The sequence below is a fragment of the Pleurodeles waltl genome, chromosome 7, assembly GCF_031143425.1.
Source record: "Pleurodeles waltl isolate 20211129_DDA chromosome 7, aPleWal1.hap1.20221129, whole genome shotgun sequence".
Classification (NCBI taxonomy): domain Eukaryota; kingdom Metazoa; phylum Chordata; class Amphibia; order Caudata; family Salamandridae; genus Pleurodeles; species Pleurodeles waltl.
Genome location: NC_090446.1, coordinates 1,239,430,318 through 1,239,453,784, shown reverse-complemented (window position 1 = coordinate 1,239,453,784; position 23,467 = coordinate 1,239,430,318). Strand labels below are relative to the sequence as shown.

The following is a 23,467-nucleotide window of genomic DNA, read 5'->3' as shown; positions in this document are numbered from 1 at the left end:
AGATCAGTAACTTGTTACATGGAATCTCACCGATTGTCATAGTAAGCAATACTTTTGCAAGTCGTCCATCGATGTATTTCTGGTCCTCTAATGATTTTTTTTTTATTTCCTCTTCAGATTGTCACTTTGTGAAAAAGCCCTGGCCGAATATCTGGATACCAAAAGGTTGGCGTTCCCACGGTTCTACTTTATTTCATCAGCAGATTTATTAGACATCCTTTCCAACGGCACTGATCCACAGCTGGTAAGTAACTGCATTCATCTTCATTTTAAGTGCAAACTCGTTCAATAGTATTCTGAATAGGAGCTTGTCCAGGTTGCCCATGACCTGAATGCACAGAAAACGATTTGGTTCTTTAGGGGAATATGTAGTACCTGAGCCTATTTGCTGCTAGCAACTTTTCTAATGCTCTTGAGATTTGATTTGTAGGTATTAATAATATGTACTTTGCACTTTATTAAAGTAGTAGATGTATTTGAGGAATAAATCAGTCCTACTCTGCTCGAGTTCATTAACTTGGTCCCATTATTAGAGCTGCTGCCGCGGTGGTGTGAAAGGACAGTCCTAACGATGTTCAGCATTTGCCTGATCATTGTAGCTGCCCTTTCTGTCACAGAGCAGAAGACAGAGGTTTTCAGAATATGTGTATTTGAGTTTCTAATTAGATTTGAAATGACCTAACACCCTTTGATTAACTTCTGTGGGTGGCTGCAAGTGGTCGGCATGGACACTCCGTTTTGGGGACTACGACTCATTTCTCACCATCAGACTTCCACAGCAACTGCAAGAAAGGTAGTAAAGAGAGAAAGAAGAATGAATAGAAAGAAAGGGAAATGGTGGCAAAAGGAAAGGTTTTGCTTGGACATGCACCTGCAAGAGTGAGTTAAAGAGACAGGAATTATCACGTGGTGGTAGAAAGTGACATGAGGCTGAATCAAAACTAGGAATCCTTAGTATTCCGCAACCTCGGTTTCAGCAGTACTGGTGGCCTGCGTGTAAGAACAATTTTGGTCTCATGCAATTTGTGGACGTTTCTACAAATTAACCTCTGTCTAGGCCTGTTTAAATTAGCGTTGCATAAAACAGACACTGTAGTGCATTGGATATTTGCCATTTTCTTCTGAAACTGGTACCTTTTTATCCCTGTACACATGTTTATTTTTTATGTTAATTGAATCATTAACTTGCTAAATGGAGTTTGAGCGTTTTGTTGATTTAATTCTTGCTTTTATTGTAGTTTTGGTGCTGCTAAATGTTATCTATGCATTTTCTCTGAGGGACACCTGGCTGCTTGTGGCAAGCTAGTAATAGTAAAGCCAGGCTCCTCATAGAAACCTACTTTTACTTTTAGGCACAAGATGGCTTAACTTTTAGAGCTCAGCCAGAGTTTACACTGAGGCATCTCACTCCCAGATTTGTCAATGTATTTTCATGCAGTGGTCATTACAAGTTTGGCGAGCTGGCCACACTTCAGCTGGTGGAGCAGAGGCAGCTTGCTACACTTAGATCCTACCTCCATGTCTGCAGACATTTTTTCTCCTGAAGTTGCTCCTCCATTCATGGTCAGAGTCTCTTCAGAGGACAAAGGGGGTTATTCTAACTTTGGAGGAGTGTTAATCCGTCCCAAAAGTGACGGTAAAGTGACGGATATACCACCAGCCGTATTACGAGTTCCATAGGATATAATGGACTCGTAATACGGCTTGTGGTAAATCCGTCACTTTTCCGTCACTTTTGGGACGGATTAACACCTCCTCCAAAGTTAGAATAACCCCCAAAATGTGGTGCAGGCTTGCCATGCCAGCCCATCATGGCACACCTGTTATTACTCATGTTTGTTCTAAAAATAGACCAACTAAAGCAAGTGTCTATCTGTATAGAAAATATAATACATACTTAAAGAGCGCGTTTTCCCAGCACATTTTCTGCACTTTTTGTCTGGGATGGATCAGTGGTGTAAGGAGCACATAGAGCAATGTTTTTCTCAATCACTGGTAGCTCTACTTCTATTGTTACTTTTCAAATAATAGGGTAATGTTGACTCTTTTCACAGGTTACACGGCATCTATCTAAATTATTTGACAATATGGCAAAGATGAAATTTGAAGAGGATTCTGATGGTGTGAGCAAGGTTGGCCTGGGAATGTACAGCAAAGAGGACGAATATGTGGACTTTAATGAACCATGTGACTGTAGTGGGCAGGTAAGTGTGGGAGGACGCAGGATGCACATTTCATTTGTAACTGTCATTTTACATGGGACAACCAGAATCCTAAATCTGAGGTCCGGTCTGTAACTACATAAATTCTAAATTAGTGGAGTACGTTTTGAGCTACGTAGTAGTGTGTGAAATTGTTAGTCACATTTATGAAGGAAGGCCATAATATATGTTAAAGTTTCTAAATTGTAATTGGTAGTAGAGTGGAGTTTACTATTTTGGTTTCTCTGTTTTGCTTTGGACAGCTGGTGTATTGAGCTCTGCTGATGTGCAAACAGCCTAGTGAATCAGCCCAGCCACATGTGCTCCGTGTTCCAATTTTCTTTATATGGCGCTCTGAATGGACTGCTGTATGTGGCAGATCCACTTGACGCTGGTCAGTGTCCGTATATAGAAAGTGGCAGCAAAGGCTAAAGTCATTCCGCCCTTTTAAAAAGTGAAAATCAATCAGTTTTAGACTGCTTGTAATGCTGCAGATGTATTTTGCCAAATGTTCCTCTTTCTCGAGTAATGTATTATTGCCATTAGTTTGTAACTTTGGAAAGACAAAAAAATCTGAATCAAATTTGCAGTGCGCAGGCAACTTATTTCAGCCTGTCAGCCAGTGTTAAGTGATTACTCAATATAAAATTATACCTGACATAATCAGCTACAGTGCCTTTCAATGCCCTGCACATTTCTGCCTGTAATCACTGTCAGCGGAAACAATTTCAATGTGCGCTCTTTCAAGGCACTAGATGGCAGAAGAAGCTTCTGGGCCTAGCAAACATATATCTGTAATTGTATTAATTTAATAACGTAGTCTTTCTTTTATACCAGAGCTCCAAGGAAAATATTTTGTGCCCTTATCCTATGGGAAACCTAGGCAAAGTGTGGGCAGGGGGCATATTTTTCATTTGCAGTTCAAGGAGCAGACTTGAGAGGACATGAATGGACTTGACAAGGAAACGGGAGTGCTGTACAGCTTTGGCAAGGTTTTGACATCTTGCTTTGAACTAATATGTAGATCTGAGAAGGGTTTGATGCCACAAGGAACATTCCTAGAACAGCAAGCTCATCATTTAACTGAAGTTACGTGAGTAGAACTATGGGGTTTAGCATAGGGATCACCACCAATACTATGATTTACCCTATAAAATACCCTCCTTAAGCCACTGTACGCAAAAACTCTAAATGGTGAAGAACTCCTCACTCTCTGTCAGAGACCTGGTAATGTTTGTCTCAAACACTTCTCTAGAATGTGGTGTGCTGCTTTTCTGCCTTATATTTCTAGTGGGATATGTACTCCTCCCCTGATAAGTTTGCTTCCTGGAAGAACTTGCTGGTAGGGGCTTGGGCCATGTGGCGCTAAAACAGCCTACCTGCGGATGGTGTTGCTCTGTCTTGGAGTAATTTACCCTTTGAGTGCTGAGGGGTGGAAAATAACATTTCCTAAAGGAGCTGCTAGGCAGGACTGCTAATTGTTCTTACATTTATATGAAGCTCTGCTACCACTGTTGTGGCCTAAATCAATATGCTATCCTTGTGCGGCATGGCAGACATGGCTTGTATGCATGGTTAAAAGAGAGTATGTTCACACCCAGTTGCTGTGGACTTAATACTGCTTGTAGGTATGTCCATAATGCAGAAAAGTACCAGATTGAAAGAATGGTGCATTATCAATACATACTTAGTTCAGTGGGCCTTGAGTTTTAATGGTGTAGTCATGAATAATGATTGCATTGTGGATTTGAGAAAGTGAGGGAAACACCCACGTCTTTAATGCTCTTCGAAAGTCCAAGTGACTGGAGAGGTTGTTTGTATTTGGACCGGGTGTGAGTTCTGTAGTGAAAAGTAAACCATAACCATTCCAAATGAAACCATAACCATTCTGATCCCAAGGTTGGTTATAGGAGTTGCATTTCTCAATCTGTGTTTATTTCTGGGATGATCTGTGCAGAGCTTACAATAGATTGCATAACTGAGGGTTTTTAAGGCACTTAGGAGCAGATTTATGGAAAGTGGCACTGCACCGAGTCCAACGCCACTTGCCCTTCACTCCCTACTGCCACTATGGCACAGGGTACGGGGCAATAGCATCATTTATCATGATGCTATTGATGTACGCTTCAGGAGTAGCACCAAAATAATGGCGCTACTCCAGCAGAGTACATAGGGCCCCATTCTAAAGAATGGAAGGCCCCTTTTAACGCCTGCTCTTGAGCAGGCGTTAAAAGGGCCATAAAAAATGACGTAAGGAAATCTCATAGATTTCCTTACGCCATTTTTCCGGCTCCCCTAACAGGGGAACACCCCCTTTGCATACATTGGGGGTCATTCTGACCCCCGCGGGTGGCGGGCGCCGCCCGCCTGGAGGGAGCCGCCATATGGCCGCTCCGCGGTCGAAAGACCGCGGAGGCCATTCTGGCTTTCCCGCTGGGCTGGCGGGCGACCGCCAGAAGGCCGCCCGCCAGCCCAGCGGGAAACCCCTCTCCACGAGGAAGCCGGCTCCGAAAGGAGCCGGCGGAGTGGGTATGTGCGACGGGTGCAGTGGCACCCGTCGCGTATTTCAGTGTCTGCAAAGCAGACACTGAAATACAAAGTGGGGCCCTCTTACGGGGGCCCCTGCAGTGCCCATGCCATTGGCATGGGCACTGCAGGGGCCCCCAGGGGCCCCACGACACCCCTCACCGCCATCCTGTTCCTGGCGGTCGGAGCCGCCAGGAACAGGATGGCAGTGAGGGGGTCGGAATCCCCCATGGCGGCGCAGCAAGCTGCGCCGCCATGGGGGATTCCCAGGGCAGCGGAAAACCAGGGCGGGAGACCGCCGGTTTTCCTGGTCTGACTGGTCAGAATGCCCTGCGGGGCACCGCCAGCCTGTTGGCGGTGCTCCCGCATCCCCGGCCCCGGCGGTCCTTGACCGCCGGGGTCGAAATGACCCCCATTATGCCTGGCGCACGCATAATGTAGCGTAACGGGTTACAGAGTGACACAATGCAGACATTGCACCACCCTGTAAATAAGGCGCGGGGATTTCGGCCTCATTGGGCCACGTTAACGTAAAAAACAATTACATTAATGTGGAGCAAGGTGGCGCTAGGGCATTATAAATATGCCCCTCACTTTGTCACTGAGAGACAATGAAATGCTGACAGGTCTCTGCTAAAGGGGACCTGTGCTAGAAGAACTGGCCCTGAAGAAATCTGCAACTAGCTTAGCAGAATTTGTAGCTTATTCATATACTTTGAAACTTCAAGGAATGGAGAAGCCATCCTCATGCAGCCATCAGCACTCACCAAACGAGATATCCATTAACACACAATTGTTCTTTCATTCAGCATTTCACATAGCAATCATGCAGCTATGAAACTATACCTATCCATGTAACCAGCTACCATTGTACCCTCCCATAGCTGTCTAACTAACTAATCATCCTTGTATACTGCCACTCAGCCATTAATCCAGTCATCTCTCTATGCAACTAACATACATTCAGTAAGTATGGCTACAGGATGAGGCATTATTAGAGCTGCTGGCTTTGGAACTGGGGAACCAGGTTCGAGTCCCAGCGTCAACTCAATGTCCTTTGATTCTGGGCAAACCTCTTAATCTCCCTGTGCCTAATAATAAATACATGATCTGACCTTGTGTAATGTAAGTAGTGTTATTGTAAAATGCTCTAATGTTCATGCTACACAAAACATTTTAAAAAATGTGCGTGGCCTGGGTGCATATATGGCTGTCGGTGTGTATTTTGTCTTTGGGATAGTTGTTGGTGAGCATATGGGGTATTATATGTGTGTATTTAGGTCTGGCATTTGCCAAGACCTTTTGATTTTAGTAAATGTATATGTACTATATGCTTACTTTTAGGGGCTTTCAGTCAGACTATTGTTTTATTGGTCTGCTATTGTGTCATGAACATTTGTCTACTATTGAAGCCTAATCAAAAAAACAAACAGGCAGTAAGATTCAAAGTGAGACTTTTGTTGATTGCACTAATACTTCTTCTTGATTATGTACATGCCAGGCTCGGCCGTTTCCTTCAATCACAAATTGTCATCATGCTGAATCCTCTTCTTAAGGAACTCTTCTCATCACGTTGTGCATAGACAGAGTGTGTGAAAATGCTTTCTTCATGGCTATACAGGTCTGGAGAGGGTTTCAACATGTTGACTTTGACTTCGAGGTCTCCTTGCTGTGTGGGCGATTATTGATACCCTTTCAAGCTGTTCCTAATTGGTCTCTTTTCTGTACCTTGTATGACTGTTTCCTAGTGTGAAATTATTTTCCCTGGTACCAGGTCCTTCTTGACCATCTAATTTTTAAATTGCAATTCTTAGTGGAACCCTTTCTTCTAAATGTCCTTTTAAAAATCTGTCTTGATGTTGGCCCTAGTCAATTTACCATAAGGGCTGAAATGTCGACTTATGATTTATAATATGGGCTGCATTATTCATTGGAATAGTTTTTATTATCATGGAATATTTACAATTTACTATGTGATATTGACCTAGTTGCAGCCTGTTATCTTGAATTTCACTTCAGTTCTTGATTCAATCAATCAGTCAATCAATCAAAAAATTTGTATAGCGCGCTACTCACCCGGAGGGTCTCAAGGCGCTGGGGGGAGGGGGGACCGCTACTGCTCAAACAGCCAGGTCTTGAGTTGCTTCCTGAAGGAGAGGTGGTCGTGGGTCAGACGGAGGTGGATGGGGAGGGAGTTCCAAGTCTTAGCTGCCAGGTAGGAGAAGGATCTTCCTCCCATGGTGGCTTTTCTAATGCGTGGCACGGCGGCGAGGGCGTGGCTGGTCGATCGTAGCTGGCGGGTGGGAGTGTAGAAGGTCAGGCGATTGTTGAGGTACCTGGGGCCCAGGTCGTGGAGGGCCTTGTGTGCGTGGGTGAGGAGGCGGAACGTGATTCTCTTGCTGACGGGGAGCCAGTGCAAGTCTCTCAGGTGTCCGGAGATGTGGCTGTGTCGGGGGATGTCAAGGATGAGGCGTGCGGAGGTGTTCTGGATGCGTTGGAGTCTTTTCTGTAGTTTGACCGTGGTTCCGGTGTAGAGGGTGTTACCGTAGTCCAGTCGGCTGGTGACGAGTGCCTGGGTGACCGTCTTCCTGGTTTCGGTGGGGATCCATCGGAAGATCTTTCGGAGCATGCGTAGGATGTTGAAGCATGATGAAGAGACGGTGTTGACTTGTCTGGTCATCGAGAGGGAGGAGTCCAGGATGAAGCCCAGGTTGCGTGCGTGGTCCGTAGGTTTGGTTGAGCTGCCCAGGGCAGGGGGCCACCAGGAGTCGTCCCAGGCAGAGGGTGATGATCCAAGGATGAGGACTTCCGTCTTGTCTGAGTTCAGTTTCAGGCGGCTGTTCATCATCCACTCGGCTACGTCTTTCATCCCTTCGTGCAGGTTGGTTCTGGCGGTGGCTGGGTCGTTGGTGAGGGAGAGGATCAGCTGGGTGTCGTCGGCGTAGGAGATGATGTTGAGGTTGTGATGGCGTGCGATGGCTGCGAGGGGGCTCATGTAGACGTTGAAGAGGGTGGGGCTGAGTGATGATCCTTGTGGTACGCCGCAGATGACTTCGGTGGCCTCGGATCTGAACGGGGGGAGGCGGACTCTCTGGGTTCTTCCGGTGAGGAACGAGATGATCCACTCTAGAGCCTTCTCTTGAATTCCGATGTTGCTGAGGCGCTGCACTAGGGTGCGGTGGCAGACCGTGTCGAACGCTGCGGAGAGGTCCAGGAGGATGAGGGCCGCTGTTTCCCCGTTGTCGAGCAGGGCTCGGATGTCGTCAGTGGCTGCGATGAGGGCGGTCTCGGTGCTGTGGTTGGCTCGGAAGCCGGACTGTGAGTGGTCGAGGGATCCATTAGTCTCGAGGAAGGCGGCCAGCTGTCTGTTGACGGTCTTCTCGATGACTTTGGCAGGGAACGGGAGGAGCGAGATGGGGCGGTAGTTCTTGAGGTCGGTGGGGTCTGCTGATGGTTTCTTCAGGAGGGCGCTGAGTTCGGCATGCTTCCAGCTCTCCGGGTAGGTGGCGGTGTTGAAGGAGCAATTGATGATGTCCCGGAGATGGGGTGCGATGACGGAGTCGGCCTTGTTGAAGATGTGGTGGGGGCATGGGTCGGTTGGTGATCCGGAATGGATAGTGTTCATCGTATGGATGGTGTCTTCGGTGCTGACCGGGGTCCAGGCGCGGAGGGTGGTGTTGGGGGGCGTCGGGTTGGTGGTTGGGTGCGTGGTCTGTGCGCCGAAGCTGTTGTGTATGTCGGTGATCTTGCGGTGAAAGAACGCGGCGAGTGAGTCGCAGAGGTCTTGTGAGGGGGTGATGTCGTTGTTTCCGGCGCTGGGGTTGGAGAGCTCTTTGACGATGCTGAAGAGTTCCTTGCTCCGAAATTCCTTGACTTGCTTTAGCATTGCATGATATATTTTGGATTCCAATTCTGTAGTTGTCTCTCGATTATGATCTGTACATTTACACTCTTTTCTTTAATTTATTGTAGTGTGCATCCAGTTATCTGGCAAGGGAATTTATCACGTATATATTCTTTTGGCTTAGCTGCTTTGTTTCTTTATTTCTAAACTCCCCTGGTAAGCCAATTTAAATGATACATTTGTAAACCCCTCATTGTGGAGACAGCCTTCATAGGTAGCTAGCTCAAAGCACAATGATTCATGTGGATTTTCATACCTTCTGATACATCTTGCCTATTTAAGCCAGCCAGTCGGACATCACGCAGTGTTAGGATTTTCCAAAATGTATCCAATCATTAATTGACGACTGTCATGTAAATAGATTTGGATATGGCGTTAGGAAATATGCAAACGATGCAAAGCATTCACAAAGCCACATCATCTCATGATTTCTGTTATTTCACAAGCCCTTGTGGTTAATACAAGCTCAGCACAGATCATCAAGACCTTGGACGTTCCCACAAGCTCATATTCACTGTCACAAGATGGAACCTAAAACAAAATGGATTCTACAATTCCATCCACTACAGCATACATTATAGGCAGTGGGTCAGCCCAGTTTAGCCGTTCACTGTGAGCGATTCTACCCTTTCATAAGGAGTACATCCATAACTAAAGAGGTGCCGGGGACTACTATGGTAATGTGTGATTTTTAAGATCAAAAACATTTTCTTTAGACTGAAGAGGGGCTGGCACCTTCCCCAAAAATAATCTTTTGCCAAAACCATGGCAAAACAAAACAAGCATTGACAAAACCTAAACGTTGGCTGCAAAGGCTCGACCATGCAAGTGCTTGTTGTCACCTAATGCAAATCAGACCTTCTGACTTTGGCAATGCTGGTTTTCTTTCCCCATGCCTTTCTAACTAAAATACCCACCAGGGGTGTGGTCAATAAGGCACCCTAAGCAGACAGACTTGCTCCTCTCTGCCCATTCTGTTTTCTAACACATGATTTCTCCTGTACAAACAAGTCTTCTTACCCAATATTGGAGAATCTAGCCAGTGAAAGCTATGAGAGGCTCAGAGACTGTGTGATGCTGCAGATTAGAGGAAGATAAGTGCATTTGATGGGCCAGGAGCACTGAATAAAGTGGATGCAAGCTGGCGGCTGCCCTTTAACTCAGCATAATAAAGTGAAACATCACACTGCGAAGAAGAGAGTCTTGCTTCGGTGGCCTAAAGGTGAGTTTTACTGACTCAGCAGCAGAAAGGGAGGTGAGGACAATGGAGGCAACACTCAACCCCTGGACCCTGAGCGCTGTAGTGGAGATAGATTGATCAGGGACCACAGGAGCAGACACGGCAGACACTGATGCGACTAAATACCCCACATAGAAGGTGTGAGGCAGGTGCCAAGCAAGCTGAGGTATAAAGTACAAACCCTGCAGGCCTCCAGAAGATCCCCCAGTGCAGCGGTAGGACAATGAGCTGGTGGTCTGGCTCCATAAGAGTGCCAAGAACTGAGAGAAGCCTCAAGTGAAGATTGTGGCCTTATGTGATACAATCCATCACCACTTACAGATCATCTTATGTCTAACCAGGTATAGCATCCACACATGAGAATTTGATTGCCATAACTGCCAACATTGTCTGGATCCCACATTGACAACCTTTGAAACAAGAAAACAGTATACAAATCAGCTTACTATTCCTGCAAGGCCCGATCATCCTAGGGCCATGGTCAAGAATAAAGCAAAGAATGTAGGTACCATCAAAGATCTGCAGACAAAAACATTTAGAGGAGAACTGGATGAAGCAATAATACAACAAAATGATGATTACAGATGTGCAAGTCCTCAGGTAACAGCTGACATTGAAGACATCAAACATGACCTAGGGAAGTTAGGAAAAAGAGTCGTTAAGTATCTGTTGTCAACACATCGGAAGAACAAGAGTTTATAAAGCAAGAAGTCCTAACTATATAAAAACAAATCATTGCCCTGTAGTCAAAGCTGGAAGACATGGAAAAGTGGCAAATGGAATGTGATGAATTAACATCAGAGGAGTGCCAAAAGGAGTGGAATGCTCAAATCTCGATACACATGCCAAAGACTTGCTCAAGGTTATACTCTACTCAACTTATCCAGTTCAGTTAGAACTTGTTTGAATGCCAAGATCGCTTGGCCAGCAGTAAGGATCCAAGAATACAGTGAAAAGTACAACCTGCGTACATAAGTTTCAATAGAAAGAGAAAATACTGGAGGCTGAATGCTAAAAAAGGGACTTAGGGGGTCATTTTGACCTCGGCGGTCTTTTTTAAAGACCGCCGAGGGACCGCCGTGCGGAAGACCGCCAGTGGTGGCGGTTTGCCGCTCGGCCGATTATGACCGTTGGCAGGACGGAGAGCCGCCAACAGCCATACTGGCGGGAGACAGGGAAGTGGAGGTTGCTCCACCTCCACCGTGGCGGTGTTCTGTTGGCGGTGTGGTGTCGGCGGAGCTGCCCCCATGGCTCCCGTCCCGTCCCAGAGGATCGTCGGACCCGGTAAGTCGATCGTCCATGAGGGGAGGGGGGTGTTGTGTGTTGTGTGGGTGCATGGGGGTGTGCGTCTGTGTATGTAGAGGGGGTGTGTGAGTGCGTGTATGCTTGCAGGGGTGTTGTGTGTATGGGAATAAGTGCATGTCTGTGGGTATGTCTGTATGGATGTGTGCGTGTATGTTTGAATGTGGGTGTGCGTGTCTGTCTGTGTGGATGTAGGCATGTATGTCAGTGTGTGTGCGTGTAAGTGTGTAGGTGGTGCCTGCGTGCGTGTCGTGTGAGTATGGGTGATGTGATGTTGGGGGTCAGGGTGGGGAGGGGGGCCCTGCTACCTTTGGGGGGTGGCAGGGGTGGTGGGGGGGTAGGGGAGGGAGTCGGGGTGGGGGAGACCCCTATCAGTGCCAGGGAAGGAATTCCCTGGCACTGATAGTGCTTACCGCCATGGATTTCATGGCGGTTCAAACCGCTGGAAATCCACGGCGGTAAGCCGGGTCAAAATACCGCCGGCGGTCTAGTGACGGCTGCCGGGCTGGAGACCCAGGTCTCCAGCCCAGCGGTCGTCTCCGCCCTGGCGGGCGGAACGGAGAACCGGCGGATGACCATGGCGGTAACCACCATGGTCACAATTCCACAAAGTAAGACCGCCAGCCTGTTGGCGGTCTTACCGCCGGTTCTCCGCCTTCCGCCGGGGTCATAATTACCCCCATAATGTTCATGGGCCACAAAGTGAACTTGTTCCAGGACTTGTCATCAGTATCATTGCAAATTGCAGCTCTTTAAAAATAGTAATGGACTTCCTAAAAACTCATCAAATAACCATCATCAATCTTTTTAATTACAATGCATCCTTCCCTATGAGCTAGTAAGGGCCTACCTTAGGGATGATCTATATGCAATAAAAGGACATTTTAAGGCCTGGCAAGGGGTTATATTGCCAAGCTGAATTTGCAGTTTAAAATTGTATTCAGGCTACAAAGGAAGGCCTTGGACATGTTTTAGGGACCTACTTAAGTGGGCGGCACAATATGTGCTACCGGACCACTAGTAGCATTTAATTTACTGGGCCTGGTTTAAGGGTATATCACTTCACAAGGGACTTTTAACCAAATTAATTATGTCAATCAGGTCTAAGCCAATTTTACCATGTTTAAAGAAGAGAGCACAAGCACTTTAGTACTGGGTAGCAGTGGTGAAGTGTACAAAGTCCTAGAGCTACAAACTAATTCCAGCAAAAAGTGAAGAGTAAATACAAAACGTTTAGGGGTGTCCCTGCAGAGCTGGCCAAGTCCAACACGCACCATCAAAAAATGATAAACCCCTGGTCCTGATGGATTTGCCCAACAACTGATTATTGCTCTACTATTCTTTTTCAATGCATTTCCATAGATCTTGGTGTTACTGACACAATGGCACAAGCAATGATATTGATAGTAGCGAAGCCCAGGAGAGAAAATTCACCATGGGCTCTTATAGAACACTATCACTGCCAAACAGTGACTATAATACCTTCACTAGAATCTTAGCAGGAAGACTGAATAAAATAATACCTTGCCTGTTAGAATCCAATCAAGCCGGATTTAATCTAAAGGTTGGTTTGTAGTAATAATACCACAAACCTACTACACCTCATTGCTAACGTACCCAGGACTTATAAAAAAAGCTATTTTACTGTCATTACACACTGAAAAGGCTTTATACCATGTGTTAGGCCCTTACTAATCACAATGTTAGAGAAATTTGTTTTAGGGCCTGAATTCGGAGACTGGGCAGGAAGGTGTTGGAAAAATCCAGCAACCAGATTTAAGGCTAATGGTTGCACATGAGATCAATTCAAAGTGGGAAGGAGGACCTGGCAGGGCTGCCCCTTATAGCCCTTGGTATTCGCACTCACAGTGGAATCATTAGGGGGACGCATTAGAGAAAAGAATGACCTTAATTGAATGAAAGTAGGGTTCAGCAAATAAAAACTACCTCTGTATGTAGACAAAAGAATATTAGCAAACAACAAAACGTGAGGAATCTCTCCCAGCTTTATTCAAAGAACCTACAGTTATACCATAAAGTATCAATGTTCAAGATAAACTATGTGAAATCCCACAAACTACTAAAACTAAATAAAGAAGAGGGGAACAATTCCACTGGACTAGAGGAATTAATCAAGCTTCCCAATTACGATATGGTTGATGAAGACAAATGGAATCAGAAAAAAGTTGGTGTTTTATAGACCAAGTGGTAGCTGGGGAATACATGCACCTGGTATCATGGATGACTAAAACATGGAGTGCATTGGTCAGTACTCCTCTGATAAAAAGGATGACATTGCAAGTATGAGATATTTTAGATACTCTGAGATACTCTAACTCTCAAGGATCACCTTACCATCTTTCCATCACTGCTGATGCATTTCAAAAGTCAATAGGTCTTGCCTTTGGGACCAGTTGAAATTGCCTATTACTTTTATGGTGCCAAGCGACATTGGGACGCTGTGCAGTATTGCTGCCCCCAAAAATAAATAAATAAATAAAAAGACACGATGGTGGTTTGTCATTCCATTATAGCGCACGAGTCAGAAAGCATGCATATGCCAGAGGAATGATGTACCATTATCCCAAAGAAAATAAAAATAATAAAAGACGCAATGGTGGTTGCATCATTCCACTAACGTGGGCATGCATGAGAAGCATATGTGCACCACTAGGATGATGCAGGAGCCCTTTGCTTGAATTCTTTATTCAACAATCCAAGATGTCAAGTGCCACTCAGGTCAGTAAATATAAAATTAAGATTTTTTACCAACAAAAGTGGCAATTAAAACAAAAAAATTGACCACTGGTGTTGGGTGAAGACGGGAAGTGGAAGGTGAAAAGCAGTACTTAGAGGGTGGAAAGGGGAAAATCATTAGAGGGAGAGAAAACCACAGGAGCACACAGGTGAGAGAGAGCAATACGTAGTGTGGGGTGGCTGGAGAGATGCACAGTACGAGAGCTACATGGGGTGGGGTTACCCAGACAAAAGAGATCAGCACAGTGCCAGAGGTGAAAGAAAGGCACACAAGGTAGATGGCCGAAAGACACATGTATTTAATTGTAATTGAATACACATACCTCTTACTTTCCCTGACAAGGCATTGAAGCTAGGTTCGAGGTTTAATCCAGTGTTTGTTATGCAATATTGGATTAGTCTTGTGCTCCTAAGGAAACCATTCCATGCATTTACTCCAGTTTCTTTGTGGTAGATTAAATTAATAGCAGTTAGAAGTGACCTTTTGTTGGGGGAAGTATGTGAAATGATGCAGATGGCTGGTGATATTAATAGATCAGCTACGGATGATCAGGTATTGGTAAGTTGCAGAGGTACGATTTTCAAAGAAGGATTGGTTGTGATCTTTGAAATGCGGTGTGGGCAATTTGCTAAAACACAATAAAATATAAAACAGATTATTAAACAAAATGCATGTAACTTCAGTTGGCTGTAGTCAGAGAGAGGAGGTATGCAGAGGATGGCAAGTAAGGAGAGGGCATTGAAAAGAAAACAAGCATTTGGAATGCAATGGGTCTCGCATTTGCTCGAGTTAAAGCTATTAGCGTTGTAAACTCCTAACTGGACTTTTCTTGCCACATAAATTGAAAATGAAAAGTAATACAGTTTTACATAAACGAGCCGATTCAGAGCACCATGGCATCAGCGTGAAGCAGCACACAAAAGGAAAAAGAAGTTCGCTTGAAGTCAAACATATTGGCAAAAAGTGCAATTAGCCTTGTAACAGAGGTGATGTCCAAGGTGGTAACTCACCCGCCCCAAGGAGGGACAAAAGTAAAGCATTTACCAACACATCAGAAAAGCAGCGCTTGTGCGCTGCTATGCTCAACCTAAAAAGGAAAGGTGACAATTGGAATTTTTTTAAAAGGCCTATTTTCTTATAATGTTGTGGGATTATGAAGGCTACATTTTTGAGATAGCATGTAATCTGAGGATGCAAATTACATTTTTGCATGTGAGACGAAGGTGTATTAAGTACTTTTGAGAGGGACTAGAAAGTAATGACAGGATACATATATATGGGCTTTAGGGTGCACTTGAAGTAATCATTCATATCATGATTACAACAATATAGATGACATACCAGACAAACTTAGAAAAAGGAGATTCCGAAGATGCTAGTGTGAGTGTTTTCAGATGTTCACCCTTGCGGTTTGTATCACTATAATAATTATAAAAGCAAAGTGGAGTCAGTGAGAAAATGCTTCCTTTTGTGTGGTCACCCTCATTATTTACAGAATTGTATTGCAAAGTTTAAGACTCTGCACGTTGGGACACTACTGTCCTGAGCCCAATGCATGTGTTCTGATCCCTACAACATGTAGAAATTTGTATATTTAACTCTCATATAAGGCCATAGTATATGGTGTAGAAAGTGCACCCATGGCATGGAAAGATAAATGCTACTTGTGGACTACAGCACATATTATGCATCAACTAGTGTGACAAGGAAGAGATGGCTTTAGGCCTACCATTGTAGCCTGCCTGCTTTTAAAGAGATCACACAAGATTCTAGGACTATTCTTGTCTAGTTCCTGAAATACCCTTATTTTGCCCTAATAGACATCTATCTCCTGGAGAATTGTGGGCCTGGAATTTATTGTTAGTTGGGTATGGACACTGGTGATTTTCATAGTCCACTTCCTTACACACCCTCAATCCTTGAAATTTGTTTGATCAGATATGAATTTTAGTAGAATGAAGTACGTGTCCACTGCATGAGCACTTTCTCACTCTGCACAAGAACATCCAGTTCGAATTTTTGTTCAGTGTTGCAGCTAAAGAATATACCTTTAAAAAATAATAGACATCACATACACCATGAAACAAATTTTGAGTCTTGTGTCTCAGTTTCAGTTCACCATCAGATCAACCTAACATATGATTAGGATCACTCTTTCATAGATTGCAGCTGTCACTATTCTCTATAGCATCAGTTATTGCAATCGATGGGATCTTCTGGTCAATCCTGGTTTATGTTTGCTAAAGGTTCAGGTTAGCAATTGGTTCATCGTCGATTAGCATTCATGGAATGCTTAAGCAAAATGAAATAAGGGAGCACAGTAGTTGGGAGAGAGAAGCATATGGAGGAGAGAGGGCAACATAGAAGGAAGAGGGAGTACACAAGGTCTAGCACAACACAGAGAGGTGTGGGGAGAAGCACATGAGAGAGAGAGAGAGCACAACACAGAGCTCCAGGGAGGGAAGAGAAGTATACAAAAGAGACTGCTGGAAAACACATGAACTCTCATGAAGTGCTAACAAAAAAGAAACAAAAATAGTGCCAGGAAAGTAGGTAATGGAAGGACACAAGCGATAAGACCCTGCTCCAGGGAGCGACAAATGCAAGAAGAGGAAGGAAAGCCCAAAACAAGTAAATGACAATGACAATAAAACCAACTGATGGTAAGCAATGAGCAGGCTTGAAGTTCAATGTAAGATGACAAAAAGTATTTTTGCAAACAGACAGCTTGGCTGGTAGACAAGACCTAAAATGGCTTCTTGCCCAGTTACTAAATTTGGATATTGGATCCTTTCAAGAGAAAACAAGAAATGAACCTGTTATATATAAAATGCTGTCCCATGAAATCAGACAAAACAAAACCCCAGGCAAAAAAGATGTAAAAAACCAAAGAATGAAATTATATATTTAGAAGAACGCACAATACACTGAAATCGCCGTTGTCCAAGAAACTATACATAAAGTTGCCTCAAACTAGTACCACACCCACAAAAACATTGGGAATGAGACAAACAAAGGAAGTGCTAAAGAGGATGCATAGCTGACAGGACTCTGTTTTACCTGCTCTCGGAATATCCCAAATTACCAAGCTATTGTGCACATGGGTTGGGCGATATTGATAAAATGTTCCAGACATCTGTCTCTCAGTTCCTGATATTGCATCGACAGGGGTAGTAAGTACTTTATAAATGCAATTTTAAAAATACTTTTGATATTACCGAATGATCAATGGCAAGATGATGTTGTTGGCCTTGTGTGCTGCAAAGCAAACTTTGACAGAACTGTGGGGCAAATAAGAAACTCTTGATATTAGAGACTGGTAGATTGGCTTGCAAGATTTGGAACATATTAGGAATTGAGAAAATGGCAGCTTTAATAGAAGGATCCCTACAGAACAATGCCACAAAAAAGACCCTGTTGCTCTACAGTATTATCTAGCTACAGAAATGAAAGAATGTACCTATTCTCGTTATCTGAAGTTTTGAGAATCCTACCAATGAATAAAGAATCATAAAGGATCAGATAGGATTTGCAAAAGATCCTTAACCCCCGGTGACCCCTATTTGCAAGGGGTGCGGGTTGGAGGATGCGATTGCTAGATGGAGAATGAGGCGGTTTTATGTGGGAATGAAAATGAAGACATAGGCCCTCATTTTGACCCTGGCGGTTTTGTGACTGCTAGGGTAAATGTGGTAGTCCCACCACCAACAGGCTAGTGGTGCAGACCGCCACATTATGAGTGTGGCGGGTTGGTCTCTGCCAACCCGCCACATATCCACTCATACCGACATGGCGGTCAGAACCACCAAACCGGAGATGATCATTTCCGACCTGGCGATCCACAGAAGAGCGCCAGTGGTATTAGGAGCCGGCTTTCCAACATGATTTCTTCGGTGGTAGCACCGCCATGAAAACCATGGCGGAAAGGCCACCGGTAGACAACGACTCCACCCCCCCAGCAAGCACTAGACTCCCTTGTCTCCCATCACCTTCAGCGCCCCATCCCTCCACCCCCTTCAGCCATAGCCCCACCACGCCCTCCCTGCACACATGTACACCGATACCCACATGCACCACGCATACACCTATTCACCTACACTTACATACACGCATTCACTCACATGCATCCAAACACGCAGTCACAACAACATTCATACACGCATTCACTCACACGCTTACATACACTCATTCACAACAACATTCATACACGCATTAAAGCACGCATACTCACACCCATCCAAGCATGCATACTCACACGCATACAATCGCACATTTACACATTCATGCACACAGCACACACTCATACATGCACACACAACACCCCCCACCCTCGCCTGATAGACAGTCACCTTACCTGTTTCGGGAAGAAGGTCGTCTGGCAGGGAACAGGAAGGGGTGCTTCCAGCAGCGCCCCACCAGCTGGATACCACTAGGCCGTATTATGGCCCATAATACAGCGGGCGGTGTCATACCAGCAGGCATGGCTGGTGGTGGAACCGCCAGAGCGCCTCTGCCCACCAGCACAATTAAGGCTGGATTTCCATCCAAAGTATGGCGGAAATCGGGCAGTACCCGTAATATTGTGGCGGAAGTCCGCCAGCACTGGCGGTCTTCTGGCGTCTGAGGCTTTGGCGGTCTTCCTGGAAGACTGCCAAAGTTGTAATGAGGGCCATAATTCCTCTCTGGCCTATGGATGCACAAGCAAATGTATTTAAATACTGTCTCAGTAAATATATTTAAATCCTAAAACAATCACAGGTTGCAACATCGTAAAACTTTTCACACTGCGGAGATAATATGGTATTTGTGCAAGCTAGCTCAACCATGTTTGAAAATTGAGGGGGTTTCTTGTAAGACGGCATTTTTCCTGACACGTGTAATCTTATGTTTTTGCTGGATCATTTTGTCCTTCTGTTTGAACGTCTCACAGTGAAAAAGAAGGATCAACAAGATTTGGGCCTCCGACGGCCCTCTTTTATGTAGCAGGAATAAACCACGGAGGGAAACTGAAAAGACCTGAGTTTCAATATATTTGTAATACTCACAGCGCTGTTGGTCTCCGAAAGGGTTGTTTTGTCGTTTTACTGTTCACGTATCATTAGGCGGCATACAAAACCCTTCCTGTTGCCAGGATAGAGCGTGGTAAACGTCATTTCTTTTATTTTGCGGTTTTGATGTCTTTCATTGCTGCCACCTGTAATATAATACAACTTTAGTGTCAAGATAATATTTATATCACATTTATGTATTCCTTCGTATAAGATTTGTAAACCTTGTACTGCATCTCAGTTCATAACCATACTTTTACAATACTGTTTTAGACTATTTTAAGACTATTGACTAGAATAATGTGATGTTTCTTATTTCAGTGTTTCTCAATATACCCACGCTGCCAAGAAGGCCCTCTCAGTACTAGGCAATAAATACCTCCCACGACTTTTTACAAGAAAGATAGTCAATTATGGCTAGAAATCACAGCAACACAAACCCAGTACTGTCGGGTAAACCTTTTGTAGATCACAGTACAGTAGCGATCTATATCTATATTTCCGAACAAAGTTCAGTGTTGACAGACTAATTTTAAGATAAAAAGATAATACTAACACCAATATTACCGATAATAAAAAAACAATAAGGACTATGATAATAAATGGTGCTCCTATATAGCACATTGTATAAAACTTGGCATGATACCTTACACCGGTGCAAATGAGAACACTCCAGGCATGCATTTTGCCTCTAAAGACATCCTTCATTTTTTAAACAATCCTTATTCACCCTGTACCTTTTTCCACCAACTATAATAGCTTATTGCAGTTGAATTCTGACGCCACAAATCCTGCTGCCAGAGCCAGCAGCCAAGGGGAAAAGCAGAACAAAGAGGATAATTAAAGCTGCTTTTTAAAAACACGGAAACAAAATGTAGCCTTTTCTTCCTCTGCACTGTCTTTGTAGGTGCACAGTGATGAGAAGAAAGGAGATATTTATGGCACAATGTATATTTTCCCATTTTAGGTAATTATAAAAAAGAAAGAATCTCTCTGCATGAGTTTTTCTAACTTGTATTAAGCTGATTCTAAAAACTTTTTGCAGCTCTTTGAAAGTCATACAGCTCTTTAGCATATTTAATTTTGCACTAGAGATTCTGATTTTATTCTTCATGTTTACAAACAGCCTGTCTCTTTCACATGAAAGAGCAATGCATCAATGAATCAAAAATTAATTGGAAAGGGTGATAGTCTGGTCATATATCATAAGGAATAAAATACCCCCTGTGATAAATTATGAAGGTATTGCTGGTTACCTCAAAGTTCCATGGCCTGATAAAGAAACTTAGCTTTCAGCTTTGTTCCTCTACTATACCATCATGGACACTCTCAGTGACATGCATTATTTTTGCAGTGTATGTTATGAGATACATTATTGCTTGTATAACTCCCTCCTTGGCAACTAGAGGGTGTAGTTTAATAGTTTCTCATTGCATGTATTACTCCATGTAGTAGTCTAGTTCTGTTCCATTGTTCCATTGCCAGACTTTCTGACCTGTTTTTTTTTTTTGCAAAATGATCAGATTGGCATCTCCTTTGCTCGCTTTCTCCTGCAGGCAATCGTTTTATTTATGGAGTGAAAGCCATGTTCATGGGTCCCATTTCCTTTTTTGTGCTTTGAAATCTAGGGGCAGTTTAAGTTGCATCCTTACCGGGCTTTACCTGTTAAGGTGCTACCTAGTGGTGTTGTTTCCAGTCTCAGGACAATGTACTATCTGCTGGAGAGCCTCACAGACCCTACTCTGGCCTCTGTATGTAATTTAAAACCAGTTTCCTTCTATCCCATTGCACCATGGTAATTTTTAGTTGTACCTTGACACCTGTGGTGACAGAAAGATGAGGCCTAATATCTCAGATTCCCAGATTCTTCCTCTGAGGGCAATACCACAAAGAAGTTGGTTAGTGAGACTAGGTATTGGCACATTTTAAGAGAGTTGGTAAGGACTTTTGGTACTAGTCTAAAGGTTGCTAAAGCCTCAGAAAGACCTTCGACTTCTGCTCACACAGCTGTTTCCTTCCTTGAGTATTTAATGGTTAGTTCCTCCTGTAGTGAAAGTTCTCAATCAAAAGGTATAAAACTCAGCAATAAAATTACCACTTCTAAACCTAATAATGATGTTGTAGTGCTACAGAAGGATCTTAATATAAGGAAATTGACTTCTGAGGGGCCCTGGACCTAAGTACACTTTAACTGACACCCCAAAAGGCATGAAGCACCAAAACAGTTAAAAAGTCGAAAATACAAACAATACAAATTCCACCCCAATTTATAGTCATAAATAAAAAAATGTATTAAACAAAATGACACCAAAATTACAAAACTCCAAAAAGGGGAACCATTGATATGAATTTGTAAAAATGTAAATGACTTTAGTGCCAAAACACCAATGATAGACGATAGTCATTGTAGACCCGGGACTTTGGAGTGATTTGAGATCAACAGCATTTCAGCAAGTGTCAAATATATCAAGCATATTTGCCCCACCCGGAGCCGAAAGTAGAGAAGCTTAAAAAAGTTCCTAAGTCTGAAAAGGAAATGTGTTGTTTTTCTGAGAAAAAAACTCTTCTCTGCGATGGACAAATCTGACATTCAATCTGCTTCTGTGGGCTGCCAGTTGGATACTTTTTGTGGTCAGTTCCCTTAAAGCTCTGGAGCAGAATCTTTGAAACCATTTCCAAACTTCTTTTGATGCCCCAAAAATCACAGACTGACACTTCCAAGGCCTCTAGGACCCGCAGCGGTCCAGAACTTGTTACTGAAAGTTCATCTGCGAACTACATAGTACAAGTCACAATATGCTATTATGATGCTACTATGATTACCATAATTCCATTGTAACAATAGTTGCTGCAGTCCACAGATGATGTTTTAACTACAATGCCATATGTGAACTTTCTGCACCATATACTGTGGATTTACGGGAAAGTTTAAATAAGCCAGTCAGGGATTAGCCATTTTCTACATGTTTCAGGGTCAGAGTACATATACTGGGCACTGGTTGAAAACTGTAAAACTGTAAACTTCGTACTTGTATAGCGCACTACTCACCCGTTAGGGTCTCAAGGCGGTTAAAAGTGCCAAGAGTGAAGATTCTAAGCACCAGCAATAAAATTCAGCAAAAATGGGGGTAACCATGAAACAGGAGCTTTTTCCTTACACTCCTTAAAGAGCTAGCTTCTATCCATGAGTAGGATGGCTCTCTTTCTTTATAAAGGCATGCATACCAATCGCACCCCATAGACACGGGAATATCTGCATACCTGCCCTGACCCCCCTTCTAGGTCAAACGGAAATGCAAACCCTAACAGCAATGCAAAGGGTTTAAACAAATAAAGAAAATTACATATTTGTTTATTTTTTATGGTTCTGTGGCATTTTGGATTAGATTTCAGAAGGGAGAGGATGGGCCAGCACAGAGTGGCAATGAGAACGGCTTCTGATCAGAGAGATGCTGCTTCAGCAGTGCAGAGGAGCTGTTGGGAGCTGGGTAATGCTAATAGCCTTATTACCCTGGCCTGCAGGTCGGTACGGGCTTTTCATTACCTTCTCATCAGTATGGCTCTCATGCTGCTCGAGCAGTTGATAAACAGTCATTATTGCCCTGTGTGCAGGCAATAAAGCTTAACATCGTAGCCCGGTCCTGGGGCTATACTGTTGAAGGCCTTTTACTCATGTTAAAACCCAAACAGAACAAGAGACTTTAACGACCGTTGTATTTTGAGACACAACAGCTATAACAGTGTTAAACATCATACTCACTGAAGGTAGAAAGTTCAGAGATGATTTAAGGCATGGGCAAAGTGAGCTCTGGCCCAGAGCCCCAATCTTTCATGGTGCCCCCGATAGAGCGAGCTCTGTTCTGCAGTCTTGCCCCAGTCACCTTTAATATTTCTTAAACAGAGTGTTTTAAATATCGTTTTTTTTCATTTAGTTTTAATATAGGTGATGTTTGAGAGTCTAGTACAGACATTTTACAGATAAATTAGTTTTTCATGCAACAGCCATAGAGAACGTTTCTTTTAGATCAAAACATACCTCACATAGGAGGGTGTCACAGATTATTTGCAGTAATATGTGAGCTGCTGCGGTGTTACAATATTGAAAACACACGTCACTATCGCTAAATATTAAACGTAAGCACATTTAGAACTTCGACGAGTGTTACTGTGCAGTCAATGACCTGGCCAAAGAGGGCATGAAGGAGCTGAAATGGGTTCATAAATGCAAAGCTGTTCCAAACTGGGGCCCCCAAAATACGTTTGTCCCAAGGCCCCCAAAAATCCTTAAGAGGCCCATGAGAAAGTGTATATTAAACTGTGAGAGACACATCACAACTATTGGAATGCTTGAACAAAAGATATATACATCGGCCCTTACTGGCTCTCAGCCACTCTTTAGTCTTATGTGCAGCTATCAGTGCTGTAATGTTCTATTAAAAATACAGAAATTGGCTTCATTTGAGTAGTGAACCTATATAGATGTACGTT

The 23,467-nt window shown here is 43.8% G+C and overlaps 1 protein-coding gene across 1 annotated transcript in view; it reads left to right on the top strand.

Annotated features, from left to right (window-relative positions):
* The window catches only part of DNAH9 (dynein axonemal heavy chain 9), a 975,671-nt gene that overhangs the window by 271,783 nt on the left and 680,421 nt on the right, over nucleotides 1-23,467 (top strand). Inside the window, exons 22-23 of the mRNA XM_069200368.1 lie at nucleotides 118-244; nucleotides 2,055-2,204. Coding sequence (XP_069056469.1) covers nucleotides 118-244; nucleotides 2,055-2,204 — 277 coding nt within the window. The remainder of the gene's footprint in view (nucleotides 1-117; nucleotides 245-2,054; nucleotides 2,205-23,467) is intronic.